Here is a 21,983-nt window from a genome sequence, read left to right on the forward strand (position 1 = left end):
GTAGTACCATTAAGGACTACTCATTGACTACAGTTTTTCAGCCAGTTACAAATTTATCTGGTGGTGATGCTGTCTATTCCACATTTTTCTAGTTTACCAAAAAGTAGATTGTGGTCTACGTTGTCAAATGCCTTACTGAAGTCTAAGTATATTGTGATAATCTTTTTTCCTTTAGTATTTTATTTGCTGTGGATAAAAGGTTTTTTTAAAAAAAAATGACCAAGAATTTGCAATTAGAAAACTCAGAAATGGAGAGTAACAGAAAGATTTTCTTGTCTCGCTTGAGGATAAAATGCAACCAAACTGGTCAAATTTGCCAGTCCTGAAGTTATGCATATGAGTTGGAATTGAGTGCTGTGTATAGTCGTTATTTTTATTTATTTAAAATATTTATGTATCATCATTTATACAATGTATCATTAAAGGCATGCAGGAACGGAGCTATTAAAACTATTAATTTTAAAACTTTCTAACCCAGTTAATATTATTCATCAGTCAAGTCCAGATGAATATTTAAATGAATTGTCCTGAAGCTAAAAGTTGCATCTTCATTTAGGCATTTGGAACAATAATAACAATTTCTAATGAAAGTTATTTTAAAATGTTTGACCCTTAACATTAATATTTTGTAAGTATAACTGGAATAACATAAATAAATATAAAAGTGCTGCTGTGCTTTTAAATTGCTTTAAAAATAATCATTTAAGATTGCCTCAAGGTAGAAAAGTTTTAAAAGCTATTCAAGCACCCCAACTGCTAGTAATTTATCTCTTGTTACCTGCAATTGAATTAGATAGATGTATTTTAAATTATTAAATTTCAGCAACTTTAGCTGAGAAACAATATATTTTTCCTGCAGCAAGATCATTTTTCTTTAATTTAATCAGGTTTTAAGATGCACATAGGAAAAAAAAGATATTTCTTGTTCTGAAGTGTTTTAAATATGTTGAAAACTGTCTAACATTTGTCACTCACTTTTGAACCAGTTTTTATTTCATTCTCTTTTATCTACTTATTGAAGACAAAGACCTACTTTAATCAAAATGTGTTGTAAGAAGCCACTAAATTTCCCAACACGATTTCTTCAAAACGGAATGAATTGTCATCTCAAGATGAAAACAAGAATTCATTTCAATTCACTTTATTTAATGAAAAGCAATTAAAGAGAAGAGGACAACTGGCATTAGGGTAGATGGACTCCGTGAAAGCAGAGATGGGTTCTCCATTAGAAGAGCTGAAGAACTAGGTTGGGAAAAGGTCCTCCTGGAGGAAATCTATGTGATTGCTAGAAGTCAACACTGACTTGATGGGATGTAATAAATCAATTAAAGAAATTAAATCACTAATAGAACTCCAAAAGACATGGGAATTAACTGGGATCAATTTTTAGGACAAAGGATACTTGCATTGTTATTTGCTATTCATTCTGGGCACTTGTTTTTCTTTTCTATTGCTGTACAACAAATTATTTCACTGGTCAGCCACTCACTAATCTCTTTAAAAATAACATTGAGAATTTCATCCCATGATAATGGATGTTGCATGGAAATTAACAGTTGCCTTCACTGAAGATCACTTAGCTAATGAAGTTTTAACTATCATACCCTAACTACATCCTCATGACATGGCCACCTGTATGGGAAATTAAGAGAAATCACACAACTTCAGTGAAGGTTGAAGGGGGGCTGTGAGCAACCCTATTAAAAACCCAGAATGTTAATATGTCTTGCTGTACCTTGTGAGTTAATTCTTAAGAAGTAGAATACAGTTGTGTTCACTTTTCACAATGATCGGGAAAAGAAAGAATTCTGATGAAACATGTAACATCATTAGAAAAGCAGATTACTTATTTGTATCGGTTAAGTAATCTCAGGAAGAAATGATGGAAAACAGCATCTAAACTTAAATGATAAAAAGTCATGTTCAGTAAGCGTATGCAGTATTGGCATAGGTGAAGCAGATGTATAATTGCCCAATTAAAAAGGGAAGGAGGCTAGGCAAAAATTATTGTCTGATGTTGCATTTGCCTAGTAGGTTATTTAAATCGCACTGCGCAAAATTGCATTTTACACTGTGTGTGTAAAATAATATCGTCAAGAGCTCATACCTGGGGTGTGGCCACAAATAAACCTGTCCTCATTTACATTGCATTTGAATTAAGTTAAAGAAAACTTCACATTATTTTACGTTGACATTAAAGAATAAAGGCAAATCCAGTCAATTTATAAATTCTTCTCCACCCCATCACCACATGATGTCAGTTTTAATCAATACTTCTTCCTTATATTGTTCCAATTTTACTATTGCATTATCACCATGTAGGGAAAAAAAGGGGGAAAGAGGTACCTGTTAAGCATGTGCTTTTTCCTCTAGTTGGTCTAAATCTCCACCCCCATGAACAGATACTCCAAAATATCCTCCCAAACGGATAAATTGCAGCTGATTCTCTGTCCTCTTCTCTTGTCAGTTGTTATATGTGTGTCAAGAGAAGTAATCTCTCCACTTTTATCATAACATCAATTTCACAACAATTTCACTTCCCTCTCATTCAAAGTGAGAGTTTTTACAGGACAGCTTCCTAAATATCAAACGCCTGTCATCTTCACTGGGACCTCAACTATTCATTTGCTATCAAAGTTTCAATAACTGGCCATCTTAATTCCAGAAATGAAAATTAGCTCACAATTTGGCCAGTCGTAACATTCCAAATAGTATTACATTTTCCACATTTGCGCCATCAGTTCATTGAACAGCCAGTCACTAATCTCTCTAAAAATATCACTGAGAATTTCACCCAAGGATAGTGGTTAGTGCATGAAAATTAACAGTTGCTTTCACTGAAGTCCACTTAGCTATGTTATGAAACTGAAACTCCAGTGTTCAAAGAGAAGGACACAGAACACAGCAAAGCAGCAAGTTCTTACAACAAAGTAGCAAGTGTTAAATCAGTGCATCAGTTGTTCCCTAGGCATGTTAAGGAAATTACTTATTCATGCATAAAAGACTTTCCTCAGTGTTTTTTTTTTTAATTTTTAACTTCCTTTTTTGGTATATCAAACTCATCCAAACTGTTTATCCCTCCCAATTCAACCATAGACTTAATCCTGATTAACTGGTCTATAAGACGTCTGATACAGACTGTGTAGAACCTGGATTACACTCCCACCAATGTGTTGCTAATCTCCCATTTGTCCTGTTTGCATCCAACCTTATGTATTTTGATTCCCGGGCATTCATTTCCTAAGAAGTATATAAGCATGGCAATCATGTTTTGCAATTGGAACTAGACCATTAATTAGTATAATGAGCTTGACTGCGAATACAAAGCTGTCCCATAGCAGACAGATAGATTAAAGCTATCACCTTCTGTTCTCCGCAAGGGCTCAGGAATAAATGAGTAGTCTACAGAAAGTCAATATCAATTTTCAGGACCAATTCTCACAGAAAGAGTGAGAAGTCAGTCCCTTAGCCTAGAGCAGGTTTCTCCAACCAGGTGCAATATTGGCCCACAACCCTCATCATTTCAAGGCATGGTAGTGATTATGGTCTCAGACATCAGGATGACACTATATTAAAGAAGATTGGCACATAGGAGCCAATCCAGAGAATGAATAATGGGCCGTTTCAAATGCTGAAGAAACTAAGAACCCATTGTTACTTTCACATAGTTTTTGAGCCCTTTCTCTAGCTGTTGCATGATGACTAATTACCAGCCTTTCAAGAAGTTGGAAGGATTAGTCTTACACTGTTCTGACCTCTGACAAATTATATCACTTTTCTGCAGCTGAGTTTCCAACTTGGACATAACACAGAGACTGTACTTGTCATATTGATTTATGATGTCATTCTAGCAGTGGAAAAAATATCAGATGTTTATATTGATAGAGCAGTATTTCCTTGGTGCCTTAAATACCCCAGTTCAGAAGATACTGCTGACAAACTTGGAAGAAATATGTAAGGCATATTATTTTCTTTTGGTAAAATGTTATTATGAACATAATCTGAGTTTAGATCTGTAGTAGGATGTCTTGATAAGCAGTTCATGCAGTTGGTTCCTCTTTATCTTTTAGCTTCAATTTCTGTGAGATTAGGTTGTTGCATTTGACAAATCTGCCGAAATAACTTATTTATGGTGCAATGCAAAGTGTATTTATACAGAGTTGCTGGGTGTCAGATGGCATATATATTTATTGTATCTCAAAAAATGAGGAACCACTGCTGCCAATTCTGTAATTGATGTTGGTATTATTACAAAATTAAATGGTGGAATTATGTGCATGGTAGCACAGTCAGCCAGATATTTAGACTGGATTTGGCATTTTATGAGTCCTTCCCAAGGACCTCGGATAGGTAGAGGTTGTTTGATAGTGTTGCAGAATTTAAGCTGTTCCAAGCAAATCTGCCTTTTGCAATTGACTGATGAGGATTTTGTCAATGCTGATGGTGTTCAGGTGGCGCTCCAGATGTTTTGGGATTACATTCAAGAAAAGTGCCTATTGCTATTGCTACCCTGTTTCCCCCAAAATAAGACATCCCCTGATAATAAACCCAATTGGGCTTTTGAGCACATGGCAATAAGGCCAAGTGCTTATTTCAGGGTTGAAAAAAAATATAAGACAGGGTCTTAATTTCAGGAAAACACAGTATTGCCTTTGCTTTTTTTGCCACAGTCAATTTTTTTGCAGGTCTTTGTATTTTGTGATTCCATTTTGCTATCTCGAGGTACTGGCACTCCACTATCCATAGGTTTGTGTCTTTCTAATCAACAGTTGATAAATATGAAGGTTCTTGTCTGTTTGAATTCTAAAGTCCCAGAATACTTTAGCTCAGGGGTGTCAAAGTCAACAAGGTGGTTAGATCTGGCCCATGAGGCCGTCCTGGAAACAGCAAAGGATTGGCCTGTGATGCCTCAGCCCAGCCCAGGCCAACCGGGTGCTGATCTGCAACTTGGTGGTGGCCATCCGGGCGAGACTGTGGCCAGCCTTAGATCCGCAGCGCTGTCTTGGCCCTGCCCCCTGGACATGCACACAGCACCCTCACCCTGCCCCCTGCGTCGCCTCACCTCCCTCACCTTATGGGATGAGCCGCCCCTCCCGCCAGAGAGCCTTGGATTCCCTCCCCAATATTACCCGGCCCACATGAGTGATGTCGAGCTGGCCACACCCCCAGGCCATGCCCAGTCAGCTATAACCACCCCCACCCCAGCCATGCCCCCCCACAGCCCCCTGAGGAAAACTACAATGCTGATATGGCCAGCAATGAAATCGAGTTTGACATCCCTACTTTAGCTTGTTCATTTTCTAATATTTTATCTATTTTGTGCTCCCATCAGTTCTTGCTTGAAGGGAAAATATTTCTTGCAGATATTCCAGTGCACCATTGTTGCTATTTTGTTATGCCATTGTTTGTAGTCACTCTATGCGATTTTCTTGCAGCAGCTAACTAGGTGGTTTATTGTTTCTTCAGTTTTTTTTGCAGAGGTGGCATTTTCTGTTCTGTTTCTGTCTTTGCAATTCTGGATTTGTATGCACTTATTCTTAAGACTTGGTCTTGTGCAGTCACAATTAGTATCTCTTTCCTCAACTTTCCTGCTCTTAGCAATTACTAGGGCTTGTTATCTGATTTACTTGCATCTTTTTTTAAAATGGAAGAAGAGCACAATTTATTGTCATTATTTTTCTAATCTTCCTATCCAGGGCTTTTAGTTTTGCTTGAGTTCCATTCCACTATTCCAGCTGTGTATCTAATGACTGCAATTCCCCAGATGTTAATTGCCATGATTATATTTCCTCCACTGAGTTTGGACTTTAAAATCTTCTTCAGTCTCATAATGTATTCACTTCTAACCTTCTTGACTTCAAAATGGTTGATATTGTCATCTTGAAGGATGCCTTGATATTTATTATTATTATTAAGAGCCTTGGTGGCGCAGCGGACTAAAGTGCTTTTAAATAGCACTTAGCTGCCAGCTGCCTGCAATTACTGTGAATTCAAATCTCACCAGGCTCAAGGTTGACTCAGCCTTCCATCCTTCTGAGGTAGGTAAAATGAGGACCCGGGTTGTGGGGGCATTAAGCTGACTTTGTATAAAAAAAAGAACACCGCTTAGGAGGGGCCAAAAGCCTATATAAGCAGGTATATACAAAAGTATGAAGGCTATTGCTTAATGCATTGTAAGCTGCCCTGAGTCTCTGGAGAAGGGCGGCATATAAATTGAACCAATAAATAAATAAATAAATAAATTTTAAGGGAACGATGCTCAATTAAATTAGATAAGCATAACTTCTGGATCAGTGTATATAATTTAACAGAGGTGTGAAATCAGTTTGAAAGTATTCATGACCTTTCAGGTTTTCACTGAACTCAGTTCTCATTATCCCATACTGCTAATCATGCTAAAGAAAGTGTAGAAGATGACCAGGCTGAGCCCGAGACCGGGGTCAAGCACGTCATCCGTTTGGAGACTCTACATCCCCTTAACAGACCTAAGTGCATTCCCCCTTCCCGCTTGAAGTTTGTTGACTCTTATCTAACACCAATTCACCTTGATCATAGTAGTTCAGATTGTATACGGGGAGCATGAAATAAAGTTGTAGTAACAAAATAACAGAGTGACAGAGTTGGAAAGAACCTTGGAGGTTTTTTATTCCAACCTCCCTGCTCAAACAGGAGACCCTGCACCATTTCAGATAAATGGTTGTCCAATCTCTTAAAATTGTTGAACACTGTTCCTCCAGTGTTGGAACATCCACAACTTCTGGCGTCAAATCATCCCATTGATTAATTGTCCTAACACTCAGGAAATTGCTCCTTAGTTCTAGGTTGGTTCTCTCCTTGACTAGTTTCCATCCATTGCTTCTTGTCCTGCTCTCTGGTGCTTTGGAGAATAGGTTGAACTTTATCCCGACCCCTGACTTCTTCCACCTGACAGAAGTAATTTAATTGCTGGAGCATCTGCAGTACCAAATTCAGACTTCAGCAAGCATGGCTATTGTTGAGAATTCGGGGTGGGTGAGTATTGAAGTTAACACCTAGAAAGAACCAAGGTTAAGAAAGGCTGATCTAGAGGGTGACAGGTTCCTCACAGGGTGACAGGTTCCTCAACAGATTGCTGAGGATTGCAGCCTTAAGTAATTTATAGCTACACGTAACTTTGTCCATTTATACTATTTGTGGTCCAGTGAGCTGAAAACTGGCTGCTTTCTCCCTATGGTTTCAGCTATAAGTAATTAGTCTCTGCAATGCCCATTAATTAATTCATTAATTAAATAAAGCTGGGAAGAGTTTGTACATTCTTTTGGTGGGTTAAATGACTGGTTTGAACATACCTCACTTGAATTGCTGAAACGATTTATAGGTAGAGAGAGCAAAGAAAAAGCAACTAAGCATGTTAAATAATCAAGAAGCAGAGTTACAGATCAAGAAGAATATTCTGAAGGTAAGTGCTCCATTTTCATAATTAGAAGCATTTGTCATATGTGCTGCTTCTGGCATGGAATGGAACTGCAATCTTCTCAACCTGAAGTCTGTAATTTGAGATTACCAAACTCAGTTCAATGCTTTCATTAATCAGAAAGACAATATTAAATGAATCTCTCATAACTATCACATAGCACCAGAAGTGAAGTGATCAGTTCCTTTTGGAGAGGAAGTTTGAAGAACCTACCACTAGAGTTGAGAGAAAGCTGCTTGTACTGATAATGGCAGTGAGACAGTAGAAAGAAGGAAGGAAGGAAGGAAGGGAGGGAGGGAGGGAGGGAGGGAGGACATAGAATTTGCCAGGAGAAACTAACAGCCAGGATTGTTTGCACAAGCTCAGAGGAAAAGCATTTTCCTGAATGGGTTCAGCTAACTCCTTCAATATTCATTTATAGATGGTTCAAATTATTCAGTGCAATGCAACCACTTTGCCTAGTAGAACAGAGTAGTAGAGTATAATTGGGAAAAGTCTGCACTACTCTTTGTTCAAGAAAGTTATGATATTTAATTTTATGCACAATTATTATTTTTTTGTGTTGCATGTGTAGAGAAAATATACATATCCATCGTTTGCAGCAAAATACAATCAAGGCCATTCATCTGTAAGGCCATTCATTTGCCTGCCATGCACTGCTGTGAATGACAGCCATGCTTGAGAATACATTCTAGTTGCTGCTAGAGAGGGCTTTGCAAATAATTAAAGGGCGTAAGCCTTTTTTTTTTAAAGGATATGGTAACATTCAAAATTCAATTACATTTTCCAATTGAAAGGAAAAAGAGAGGTCAAAGACAAGCTCTGGTGCCTTAACATTAAAATACCACCCTCTCTCACTCTTCTTTGTTGTTGTTGTTTTTGCGTATGTGATTATGTGCACAATCAGACCAATGTTCCATTTAGATAATAGGAAACATATACAGTATGTACATAAGTGGGAAGTTTCTTTTAAAGCTTCACTTAATTTCCGGCTAAGACATACATATGCTTTCTATTATCTCAGGGGGAATGTTGATTAAATCACATTGAATATCTGAATTTATATTGGTGTACAGTACATGTGTGTGGCTTACCATGATGATGATGACGATGGACAAATTGTACATTAGTGATCATCTCTTCATATTGTAGAGGAGCAGAAGCCAAAACAGTAGAAGAGAACAAGTGGCTGCATGGTGCTTTACACCTATAAAGCATCATATGAGAAGGTGGTGCAGTGGTTAGAGTGCAGTACTGCAGGCTACTTCATCTGACTGTGTTGTGGCTCCATTGCCTGAGCCTGGGCTATCGACAGATGCAGACTCTGAGAGGGAGGGGAAGGAGTTGGCAAGGCCTCCCTCTCCAGGACCCTCCTCTCTGGCAATGCCTCCGGAGGACACCGAAGGCCAAACGATAGGCTCAGAGTCAAGCACGTCCCTGCAGCCACAGGTGGACAGCAACAAGGAAAATAAGTGCTGGCTGGACCCTCGCCAGAGGCGCAGGGAGAAGCGTGCGCAGCAGAGAGAAAGGCATGCCAGAGATTAGCTGAGTCACTGGACCACACCCCACAGGCTATAAAAGGGAGTGTGGTGGCCATTCGGACTCTGTGACGGACAAAGCTAATCTCTGGCGAGGCACTTTACACCTTCAGACACAAGACCTATTTGCTGTGGATTTAATTACAAACTGGACTATTCAAACTGTGTGTATTTTTGTCTGTGTTATCGGAGTAAAAGTTTTTGGCAGGCAGCCACGGAGTTGCTGCCAAGTTCCTTATCACTGATGTTGAGTGTTTGAAGAGTTTATTTAACCCTCGGCTGGCTGGTTGGGTGTGTGCATGGTATGGGGACAGAACAGACTGCTAGTTGCAGCTCAGCAGTTCAAATCTCACCGACTCAAGGTTGACTTAGCCTTCCATCCTTCCGAGGTGGGTAAAATGAGGACCCAGACTGTTGGGGCAATATGCTGACTCTGTAAACAGCTTTGAGAGGGCTGTAAAAGCACTATGAAGCAGTATATAAGTCTAAGTGCTATTGCTATTGCTATATTGAAATCCTGCACTTAACCAGAAAGTAATCTACTCTCTAGAATCTATGCCTTAAATAAAAATGTAAAACAATATGGCTATGGATCCTGCTGGGAGTGCATCTGAAAATTAGCAAGAACTTCTAGACAACTTTTGTATTTCTCTCTCTCAAAAAAAAAAAAAATCTATCCTATTTTTTTCAATAGGCAGGGGCCTGGGCTTCTTTACTCTCTTTACCCAGCATGACCCCCACTAGTTATGGCTTCTTTTTTCTTTTGAAGTGAAAAGCCACAAAGAGTTGTGGGTATTTTTGTTGTGAAGAGAAAAGTGGGGGGGAGCCTCATATTTTCAAATATGAGTAAAATCCTTTGCGTCTTCAGAAAATATATTTGTGTCAAGATTTTTAAAATCTTGGACAGAAAAGTTTAGACAGAAAACTGTTGAAGCCGAACCATACTCTCTGGAGTAGGAAGTAAAATGGATATTGTCCAATCACTGGTCTTAAGAGAGCCTGGCTGATGGCATGGGTGTACATATTGCATATTTTTGTTACTAATTACTGTACAAAACAGAATCTTAGTTTGATTTAATTGGCGGGAAAAAACAGTGTTGTTTTGTCAGTCATGTTTTGGCTGCAGAATGGATGGGCTTATAATGAATGTAATGGAAACAAAAGAATTGGTAATAATATATTCACATTTCAAAGACTAAGAGAATCCATCTAACTAGACCTGATGTTTTTGTAGTCATTTCTTTCATCCATAGATCAATGGAGGTTTGAAGTCTGCAGCTGTCAAATCCCAACTGCTATGACTTAAATAGTTATACAAATAGGATAGCATAAAATAATAGGTTCCAAGTGAGTTGTAGCTCAGATCTCACAATCAATTGTGATATCCCCAGTAGGACAATGATGTTCACATGTATGTACAAGCATACATATCAACTGAGACCCAGATTGGTGCAGTGGTGAAGATGCTGGCATAAAAACCAGGAGATGGTGAGTGAGTTCTAGTCCCGCCTTAGAGATGAAAGGGTGGTTGTGGGCCAGGCACTCTCAGTCCACCCCACAGGATTGTTGCACTGGGGAACATATTAGGTCTGTTCACCATCTTGAGTTTAATATGTGTGTGTGAGAGAGAGAGAGACAGGATAAAAAGTATAATATCATTTAACACATGTTCATAGCTGTATCCAGAACCATTCTAATGTTCCAAGAATCAACTCATGCTTCCTCTAATTCTATTTTTAATGGGGGGGGAGAGAATCTCTCTTTTAATTCTCATTGTATTCATTGGTTGAGGTGGTCCTATGCTGACTCCTAGATTGGTCTGAGTATCTGACTGGAACCCAAGAGCCAGATAATGATGAATTTAGACAGGAAGCACACAGAAACTTTAAATGACACTCCCATTGATAGAATGACCTGTTTTGTGGTCCTGTTTTGCCAGTTGTTTTTAAGGGTAGAGTAGAGTAGAGTAGAGTAGAATAGAATAGAATAGAATAGAATAGAATAGAATAGAATAGAATAGAATAGAATAGAATGAGTTGGAAGGGACCTTGGAGGTCTTCTAGTCCAGCCCCCTGCTCAAGCCAGAGAACCTATACCATTTCAGATAAGTGACTGTCTTCTTAAAAACATCCAGTGATGGAGCGCCCATGATTTCTGAAGGCAACCTGTTCCACTGGTTAATTGTCCTCACTGTTAATGTCCTCACTTGATCCTGGTCTATTAAAATGTTATTAGGTGTTAAAGTACAAAAGTGGAATACTAATTCACACATAAACTACTCCTTCCTTGCTACCACCAGTACCACCACTCACCTATCCACAGATGTGAGGGGCTACATATCAATTTCCCCTAATCCTCCACAGTGCAGTGTGCTACAAACACTAACCAGAACTATATGCGGAGCCAATAGCCTTAGCATATGATTGCATCCACAAATTACAAAGCATAAAATATACACAGGCACAGCATATTCTCAAGCCATTAAGTCTCAAGCTCTGAGAGATGCTTTATTTAAGAGTTTCCAGAAAGGCTGTCTAGTTTTTCATGTGCTATTTCTATTTAAAAGGGCTAGCACATTTATTACTCTTTATGCAGTTAACCATCAGACCACAGTGATACATCTTAAAGATGTGGCTTACATTCAGTTTAATAATCATTCACTCTGATGAACAAAGGCCCGGATTGTATTTTTATTCTCCTAGAATTGCTTTTTATGCATGGACTTTTATATCATTTGTTTTAACTTTGTGGTAACGTCTGAGAAATGAATAAAGGTGGTGCATATCACTAATGAATTGTCATGAAATAATGGAGGTCTAGAATCAGTGGCCAGAGCTTGTAATTATCAGAATGTAGGAAAGAGATAAATAGGTCTATGGAAAGGGATCAGAGGAAGGGATTAAAGAGTTCTAACGCAAATGGAGCCATTGGGGAAGCCGTAGAACTTCTCAAGGAAGGGGAAGTATCTCCCAAAGGATTGTTATGAAGAGAAAACACCACTAAGCATTTGAGAAAAGGTTTTTAAAAAGGGGTAATATTGTGGGTGCAGGGACAGATATAAGAGCAAAGATCTAAAGACTTCACTTGATATACCCAAATCTGCAAGCCACGTCTAAGAAAAAAAAAAAACTGGTCAGCTTAGTAAAGCAACTTAAGGATTTATTTTTTTTAAAAAAGTTTGGTTTAGTTTGTCTGTGGAGATTCTCAGACGTCTTAGTCCCAAAGGTGCCTTTTTCAAAAGGCAACTGGACTTTTTTTTCTTGAAGACTTTTCATCCAAGACACTTCTTCAGTTCTGACTGAACGGTGGAGGATGGAAGGATCTATGTTCCTTGCAGTCATATGATCGCTAGCACTCATTCTGAGAGTCGTTGAGGCATCTTGGAGGTTTATATGTATCCTCAGGCTCACCTGCATAGTGCAAATGGGTGTGGAACAGTAGTGTGTTTCACTTACCTTTGCTATTGGTTCGGAACTGTGAGCATGCGCACGAGTACACTCGCTTCACTTCTGCACAGCGCTTCTGCACATGCGCAGAACGTCCGTGATGATGTCCGGGCGGGTAGGCGGAGCCTCCCGCCACCATCACTACCGGTTCGTCTGAACCGGTGCGAACCAGTAGAAACCAACCACTGGTGTGGAACCTTCTTGGAACTGCTGAAAGAACTGTTGTAAACAGGAGATAGGCGGTGTTGTATCCCTCCCTCTCTGTTGAGAGAGGGGCTGTTCAATCTTAATATAGAGGCCCTTGGTTTAATTTATTTATTTTGATCCTGCCTTTATTATTTTTACAAATAACTCAAAGCAGGGAACATATCCCACACACCTTCCTTCTCCTAATTTCTCCCCAACAAGAATCCTGTTACAGTTGTTATAGGATTATTACAGTTTAAAGAAATGGAAAAGATTCTCCCTTTAAGAGTGAAAGCAGTTAATTCCATGCCTTGATGAACATGGCAGTGTTGGATTTAAAGGCTTCAAAAGAATGCTCAAGACAGAAACTGTCCTTTGTCCTTTTACAGAAGTTGGTTTTCTAACATATAGATGGTATCTAATGATGGACAAATCAGGTAGGATTTATAAAACAATTGGAAATGTTACCTCTCAGATATCTATCTAAACCTCCCTGTGTATGTGTGTGGGTGTGTTCCCTCCTAGTCATAAATAGTTTGAAAAGTAATTTTTCAAATCATATGATGTGACTGTACATAATTGTCAAATTAGAGATTATTGGGCATTTAGGAAACTTGCTACACAGTAATAATAAGATTTTAATTAGAAAAGTTTTGTTTACTACCAAAGTTATACATGCCAAAACTGTATCCAGGCCTACTGGGTACAAGTTAATTGCTTTAATAGATCTAAAGAAGAGTGGGGGGTTTATCTTTTAATAGGATGGTTATTTTAAAATTAGCGGTGTTATTTAATCACCTTGTTTTTTCCTTCATTTTCCCAGTTAAGGTCTTAATATAACAATTTAAAAACGGAACGCGTTAGTTCAATGTTTTTAATTTTAAAAAATTGTTTCCTTGGATTATATCAGAATGTCAGTGTTGAGTTTGTTTCATTATTTCTGGGTGAAGTTTTGAATTACATTATATTACAAAAATACTCAATTATATCTCTCATTCCTGTCAAATAAAAAGTCATCCTTATTTCCAATTTGTTATTTGACCTTTTTCATTCTTGTTCTTCCTTAGCTAAAATGTTCAGAAAGTTGTTTAGTATCTTACATGCATTTATTTATTTGTACCCTGCCTTTATTATTTTTTACAAATAAGGCAGCAAGCACACACAATAGTCCTTCTCCTTTCTATTGTCCACACGACAACAATCCTGTGAGGTGAGTTAGGCTGAGAGAGAGTGACTGGCCCAAGGTTACCCAGCTGGTTTTTATAGCTAAAGTGGGATTTGATCTCTTGATTTCTAGCCTGGTGCCTTCACCACGGAACCAAAGTGGCTGTCTACATGTCAACTGATTTCATACTTATATACCCCTGTCTTCTTCCTGGCCACGTGAAGCAATGAGCTGATATTGCTGTCCAAGAAAGAAAAGGAGAATCTTTCATTCTTAAGATACTGTTGAACTACAATTCCTAGCAGCTCTCACTAGCATGGACAAGAGAAGAGTTTTAGTTGAATAATATTGAAATCAGCCTTATATGGATCACTTAAGAGGCATTAAAAACCTGGGTGCTGTAACTCCTGCCTTTGATGCTAATATTGTATAAATAAATAATCAGCTATCTTTGCTTCTTATAGGCATGCCCTCTGACTATGTGCCTGTATATATAATTATGTGTAACAAATAGTACACCAAACCAAACAGCTGGCCAAATATTTCACTGTGTTGATGTAATTCTCTCTTCGTTTTTTCTTCTGGGAAGTTCAATTCTATTGGAATGTTGCATGTACTATTCTCATGGGACTTTTACAGAAGTATCTTTGGGCTTTCATAAAGATGTAGAACAAAAGTGTGCCCACACATGCTCTTTTCACTCTACTTCCTGGCTCCTGAGCAGTGGTGAAACCCAGCAGGTTCTGACAGGTTCTGGAGAACTGGTAGCGGAAATTTTGAGTAGTTCGGAGAACTGGCAAATACCACCTCTGGCTGGCCCCAAAGTGGGGTGGGAATGGAAATTTTGCAATATCCTTCCCCCAGAAGTGAGGAGGGAATGGGGATTTTGCAATATCCTTTCCCTAGAAGTGGAGGGGGAACAGGGATTTTGCAGTATCCTTCCCCTGGAGTGGGGTGGGAATGGAGATTTTGCAATATCCTTCCCCAGCCATGCCCACTAAGACACACCACACCCACTAAACCATGCCCACAGAACCAGTAGTAAAATACTGATTCAGTGTTAACAAACAATAGCAAGGGGACTTGTGAGGCAAAAGCTAACATTCAAAAACAGTCAAAGTTAATAGGAACAAAGGCTCTTAGTAGTAACCAACCTTCAGCAAGAAAGCAAAAAGGGATAATCAGGTTAAAATGTTCTAAGAAGGCATTCTTGAGGGGAGGCAAAAGTCAGACCACTTAGTGCTGGGGCATCACAAGAGTTGTACTAAATATATGCAGATAGCCCTGATTCATGCACTTAGATAACATGAGCCAATCCTATTGCTCCCCTGTATAGACTGCATTATTTTCAGGAACTTTTCCATGAAAAGATAAATTTATCTCTCTGCTTTTGGCTTTCTACCTCAGAGACTGAGGGATTTTATTTCCTTGTATCCTGTGGTGAAATCCTATTTTTTTTACTACCGATTCTGTGGGTGTGGCTTGATGGGCATAGTGTGGCTTGGTGGGCATGGCAGGGGAAGGATACTGCAAAATCTCCATTCCCACCCCACTCCTGGGAAGGGTACTACAAAATCCCCATTCGCTCCCCACTCCTGGGGGAAGGATATTGCAAAATCTCCATTCGCTCCCCACTCTGGCACCAGCCAGAGGTGGTATTTGCTGGTTCTTTGAACTGCTCAAAATTTCCACTACCGATTCTCCAGAACCTGTCAGAACCTGCTGGATTTCACCCTTGCTTGTATCCCCACGGACTAGTGGTTGAAACTCAGATTTTGATCAAAACCAGAGGGTCTGGTTCTAGGTCTCCAAAGTACTACATGTAGTCCTTGACTTACAACTGTTCTGTCCCCGTCTCACACATGCACACCAGCAGTCGACCAAGAGTTAAAATAAACCAGCAGACAAGAGTTTCCTTTGATAACAGAATTGGCAGCAACCCAGTGGCTGCTTGCCAAAAGTTTTTACTTACAAAGGGAGGTTTATCTCCTCTGACCGAAACATCAAAGTAAGTCCACAAAAGCCAAAGAATAGTCAAGTCCAGTCCAAAAATCAATCCAAGCAGAGCATATAACAAAGTTCCAGAAATGCAGAATGACTTGCTAGCTTTCAGTTTTGTCCGTCACAAAGCCTGAATGGCCACCACACCCCCTTTTATCCCCTGTGGGGTGTGGTTCAGTGACCCAGCTTAATCTCTGGCACGCCTCCTTCTCTGCTGCGCACGCTTGTGTTTCCGACACTGTCGGGGATCCAGCCAAGACCTATCTCCATCACTGTCTAACTGCGGCTGCTCGGAAGTGCCTGCTTCCTGGCCTATCTCTTGGCCTTCGGAAGACACCTGAGGCATTGCCAGAGAGGAGGGTCCTGGAGAGGGAGGCCTTGCCAACTCCTCTCCTTCACTTTCAGAGTCTTCTCCCTCCGATAAGACGGGCTCGGGGGTCGGAGTCACAACACAACCAAACATTTAGTAACCATTCAAAATTACAACAGCACTGAGAAAAGTGACTTACAACCAGTCCTCATACTTATAACTGTACTAGCATCCACATGGTGAGGTGATCGAATTTCAGGGGCTTGACAACTAGCAGATATTTATAATAGTTGCAGAATCCTAGGATCCTGTGATTGCCTTTGGAGACCTTCCCAGCCATCTTCCAACAAGCAAAGTCAATGCGGGGTGCTGGACTCACTTAACAGTTGTATGTTTCACTTAACAACTGCAGTGATTTGCTTAATAATCATGGCAAAACAAGTTGTAGAATCGGGTGTGACTCACTTAACAACAGAAATGTTGGCCCCAGTTGTGATCATAAGTCAAGGACACCTGATTATATGGGTCTGGATGTTCCCTATACCTTTATATTTTTTTCTCCACTGTTGAGAAAGTTTCATAGACAGATACAGACTATATATCCATTCATCAATGAATTGTCTTTCTGAACTAAGATAAACTTATGAATTGATTGCTTCACAGTTCCAGAAATGGAATACTATTACCTTTATATCAGGGGTGAAATCCAGCAGGTTCTGACAGGTTCTGGAGAACTAGTAGTGGAAATTTTGAGCAGGTTGGAGAACCGGTAGCGGAAATTTTGAGTAGTTCGGAGAACTGGCAAATACCACCTCTGGCTGACCCCAGAGTGGGGTGGGAATGGAGATTTTGCAGTATCCTTCTCCTGCCACACCCACCAAGCCATGCCCATCAAGCCACACCATGCCCACCAAGCCACGCCCACAGAACCAGTAGTAAAAAAATTTGGATTTCACCACTGCTTTATATCAGATGCTTTATATCACAAAGTGGAAAAACTGACAGTATTTCACATTGTAATGGCAATGGGAAAGTAGCACATGAAGACATTTTTATGCAGCTTGGTTCGTAGAATGCACCTAACAGTACTATGCAATTAAAATTCTGATATTTATTTATTTTAAAAGATATAAGGCCATGCAATTCAGGCGGTATGACTCTGAGCAAAATACAACATAAACATAATAATAATAATAATGTAACAACAAACACAAGATATAATTATAAAAGGTAAACCTAAAATATATTGAATTAGGAACATCATTGCCATCATTACTGGGGCATCATCAGAAAAAATAAATCCAAAGAATGAGATTCCTTCTAATTCTGAGAAACAATAATGGGAAGTTACAGCACAAAAGAAGAAATATATCTGAAAATGCAAATGATATTGACTAAAAGAAACTGATTGGGATATCTTTTTAGTAGAATTATCTCAGAGCTCATCATTTAGTACACCTGTCTTTTTTTATAATCAAAATATAATTATTTTGAATGGCAATCAGAATGATACATATTTTTCCTCTATTTATTTAACTAGGTTTACTACAGAATATGCCAATTTCTCCTAGTAAACCTCAGCAGCAGCAAATGAATGATTATTATGATTTTCAAAGCTGCAATCAAAAAGTGCTGCTCTGAAAACTAGCTTTTGCTTTGTACATAATTATTTGTATCATTTGGACAGAAATAAGACATGTCATCTAATATGTTTTTATTATTTTCAGCACAGAAGGCTGATATAAATAAGTGTATTGTTTCAGCTGCTAGATGAAGCCAAGAAATGCATTAATATTTCCAATAAGCCTTTAGAATCAAGAGAGGAATGCTTGCATATTGCAAAACTGCTACACCCTTTCTTGATGGTCACCAAACTGAATTATTTTATCAGAAGAAACAGTCAAGATTCGGCTTCACGATTGTGAAGAAGTGTGCACTAATATTCATTTGATAGGCTGCATTGCATTTCCCTTAAATTTCTAATGTTTTACAATTAACAGTGCCATTTTAAAACCTCAAAGATGCATGGAATCTGTGAGAACTTCATCATAATAAGAGATGAGACAAAGTTGTAAGATTTATATGGTGCAGATTAAAACAAAACAGCTCTAAATTCTGCATGATTCTGGCAGGTCTCTGAATAAGGCACAGATGAATTTCAGGCTGATCGTGCAAACATTGGTCAACTTGCTTGCTTTCCTTTAAAAGCAAGGATGTTAAAGACTGGATTTTATGAGGGCTGTACTTTTAATTGATTTTATCCACAGTCAGTCAAGTAGGTGGCATGCAAATAATTGTAAATCGGTTTTACAATAACAAATAGATGGAGTAGGCTTGTTGGCAAGGCTACAAGCTTCGCTTGCACCATGCCATTCTCTTTAGACTGCTTAACTCTATGGCATTGCATTGTACCAATGCTCTCTAACATCAAGTATTGCCAGCCTAGGTACAACTCTATCCTGCCACTTAAGAGGGGCTCCTGTCCAGGAGAGATCAAGCTTGCCCACCACTCTGGAAAAGTCCAGTGGTCACAGGGAGCAAAGCTGCACCTCCATCAAAGAGCTGGTCAATGGAATTCTTCTGACTTCTTTCCCTTTCCAATTGTACTTTGCCCAACCAGGGCAACTAAATAAAGCTACTGATGAGGGGTTTTTTTTTTTCCTGTAAAGGATCCAAGCTACATAACAGTTACACCTGCCAACCCATTTGGCACAGGGGTGAAATCCAGCAGATTCTGACAGGTTCTGGAATGGAAATTTTGAGTAGTTCGGAGAACTGGCAGTGGAAATTTTGAGTAGTTCAGAGAACCGGCAAATACCACCTCTGGCTGGCACCAGAGTGGGGTGGGAATGGAGAGTTTGCAGTATCCTTCCCCTGGAGTGGGGAGGGAATGGAGATTTTGCAGTATCCTTCCCCTACCACGCCCACCAAGCCATGCGACGCCCACCAAGCCACGCCCACAGAACTGATAGTAAAAAAATTTGAATTTTTTTTTTTTAATTTGATTTATATGCCGCCCTTCTCCGGAGACTCAGGGCGGCTTACAATGTGCTCAGAATTTCACCACTGATTTGCAGCCTAAGTTCAGCTAGACACAATGGCGCAAAAATGACAACATATGCATCATGATGTCACCATGCAAGTTCTGCCTTTCATGCTTGCATTGACATCACATGGAAATACATAAAGGGTGAAGTTTGCATTGCAAAGCAGTGATGTGTTTCTGCTTTTTTCATTCCATTCAGCTAAACAATGAATCAGAGGTAGGCAGATTGTTTTCCCTATTATAGAGCAGGAATGATTCTTTTCATTCTTTCTAACGGAGTGGAACTTGAAAAATAATTTTAAGGGAATTTGGAATTCTGTCTTTTCATTAGTAGGATAGCTCTCTGCAAACAGAACAGAAGGCACTCAATTTGGTGTGGTGAAACAAAACCATCGAAGAAAAGAATAAATTCACAAGTGGGCTGCATCTGGCCAAGCATTGTGGAATATATATATATATATACTATATATTAATCCTCACTACATCCCAGTGAGGCAATTAGACAGTGGCTCAAAATACTGCCAATTCTTTCATTCTTAAGCCCCCTCCTCCTGGTCACATGACCCAAAGGGGAGTTGTCATTAAGGAGATGGAAACAAGCTATCCCCTTTATGCACTGTTTACTTTATTTCAAATAGAATCTTGACTCTTGAAAAACTCTAAAATCTAACTAATTTAGGGCTGATTCTGTCAAGTCTACTCCTGCGTAGCTCTATGACCTACAAGAAAATGTACTACATACATTGCCTAGTTTGATGGCAATAAACCATATTTGCAGAATACATTTTGTTTACCTGCATAATATGGGTTAAATATTATTTGCTTTTTTTAAAGCACTGTACCAAGCAACGAAGTCATTTAAGTTTCCTGAAAATCATCTTAAACTTAAAATTAGCTAATCTAGGAGGAGGAATGGAACTTCAGTAGTAAAGATGACAGATGCTCTATTGCTTCCTTTTTCCCAGGACTATAATGATGAAATCCGTCAAGAGCAATTGAGAGAATTGTCGTATTTAAATGGTTCAGAGGACTCACCTCGTGGGCGAAGTATTCGAGGAAGAGGAATTCGGGTTCCTCCTGCAGCTCCTTCAAGGTCAGTTGCTTTGTCTTTCTTTATACTCAGTATAAATACTTTATAATAGCTATAACCTCGGTTACAAATGACTTGGTTAATAAACAGATACATGCCACAGTTCACAGATACAGCTGAGAAAAATAAAAGAGGGTGTCTTGTTTAACATTTGGTTCTAACAAAACCTTCCACTTAGTTGTAATTGCATTTACACAGAGGAACTGAAAATATGTCTTGTAAAGCAAAGAGACTAAAGAAAATTTATGGTTTTGTTCCAAACCGATGAACATTCATCCTAGCATAAATCCCAGTATTTTCATATTTAAATAAACATAGCCACATCTACTGGAGCCATATGGCCTCTACCCTCATCTTCACCGATTTAGTTTCCTTCAGTTGTTTTAGGGATTACAATTCTCATAATCCTGCAATGGGTTTAGCCTTGCTGGCTGGAGGTGATTAAAGTCACCTACTGATATTTCTGGAAGATGCCTGTCTTTATAAGGTAAACCCTGCACACAGGGGTGAAATGCTCCCGGTTCAGACCAGATCACCCAATCCAGTAGCGATGGAGGTGGGTGGTTCGGAGAACCGGTAGCAATAATCCCTGCCCCTCCCTCCCATGCCCAGCTGAGCCACACAATCGTCAGAGGCTTTTTTTTTTTTTTTTTACTTTTAAAAGCTTTTTTTCTACAACCTCTTCGGCCGAAAAAATGCTTTTAAAAGTAAAAAATAAAGCCTCTGATGATCGCGTGGCTCAGCTGGGATCATCAAAGGCTTTTAAAAGAAAAACCCCTTTTTTTTCTTTTAAATGCCTCTGACAATCCAAGCTGAGTTGCCTGATGGGCAGAGACTTTTTTTCTTTTAAATGCCTCTAACGATCAGGCAACTCAGCTTGGATTGTTAGAGGTATTTAAAAGAAAAAAAGGGCTTTTTTTTTTAAATGCCTCTGACGATCCAAGCTGAGTTGCTTGATCCGCAGAGGCAAGCTGAGTTCCCTGATCGTCAGAGGTATTTAAAAGAAAAAAAGTCTCTGCCCATCAGGCAACTCAGCTGGGATCGTCAGAGCCTTTTGAAAGCATTTTTTACAACCTCTTCACCGAAGAGGTTGTAGAAAAAATGGTTTTAAAAGTAAAAAAAAAATTGATTATGCCCACCCAGTCACATTACCCCCCCCACTAAGCAACGCCCACAGAACCAGTAGTAACAAATTTTAGATTTCAACACTGCCTGCACATGCGTGCTAGTTGTTTTTGACTCTAGAGACAGTGCTCATTTCAGTTTCTAAGCTGAAGAGCCAGCGCTGTCCAAAGACGTCTCCATGGTCATGTGGCCGGCATGACTAAATGGCGAAGGCACACGGAGCGCTGTTACCTTCCAACCAAAGTGGTCCCTATTTTTCTACTTGCATTTTTTATGTGCTTTCGAACTGCTAGGTTGGCAGAAGCTGGGACAAGTAATGGAAGCTCACTCTGTTACATGGCACTAGGGATTCAAACTGCTGAACTGCCGACCTTCTGATTGACAAGCTCAGTGTCTTAGCCACTGAGCCACCTCGTCCCTTGCCTGTCTTTATAGTAGGGCCTTATTTCTCTGAAAATCTGCAAGAACAATTTTGTTAAATGCTTATATTTTGGGCGTACCTTCTGCTTCTGTGTAAAGCAGGTTTTGGGATAACTTATGCATGATGACTTATTCAAAAGAATAATAAAAAAAAATGTCTAGAATAGATCCAGTACAATTAACTTATTTTAAAATCTACTACA

At 39.3% G+C, this 21,983-nt stretch overlaps 1 protein-coding gene across 2 annotated transcripts in view; it reads left to right on the forward strand.

Annotated features, from left to right (window-relative positions):
• Positions 1-21,983, forward strand: part of KHDRBS2 (KH RNA binding domain containing, signal transduction associated 2) — a 387,146-nt gene that overhangs the window by 225,853 nt on the left and 139,310 nt on the right. For both annotated transcript variants that reach the window (XM_070954715.1, XM_070954723.1), the window contains exon 5: positions 20,111-20,238. In XM_070954715.1, the coding sequence (XP_070810816.1) occupies positions 20,111-20,238 (128 nt within the window). The remainder of the gene's footprint in view (positions 1-20,110; positions 20,239-21,983) is intronic.

Source organism: Pituophis catenifer, unplaced genomic scaffold, assembly GCF_029215685.1.
Source record: "Pituophis catenifer annectens isolate HBS135680 unplaced genomic scaffold, rPitCat1.0.hap2 SCAF_1, whole genome shotgun sequence".
NCBI classification, from domain to species: Eukaryota; Metazoa; Chordata; class Lepidosauria; order Squamata; family Colubridae; genus Pituophis; species Pituophis catenifer.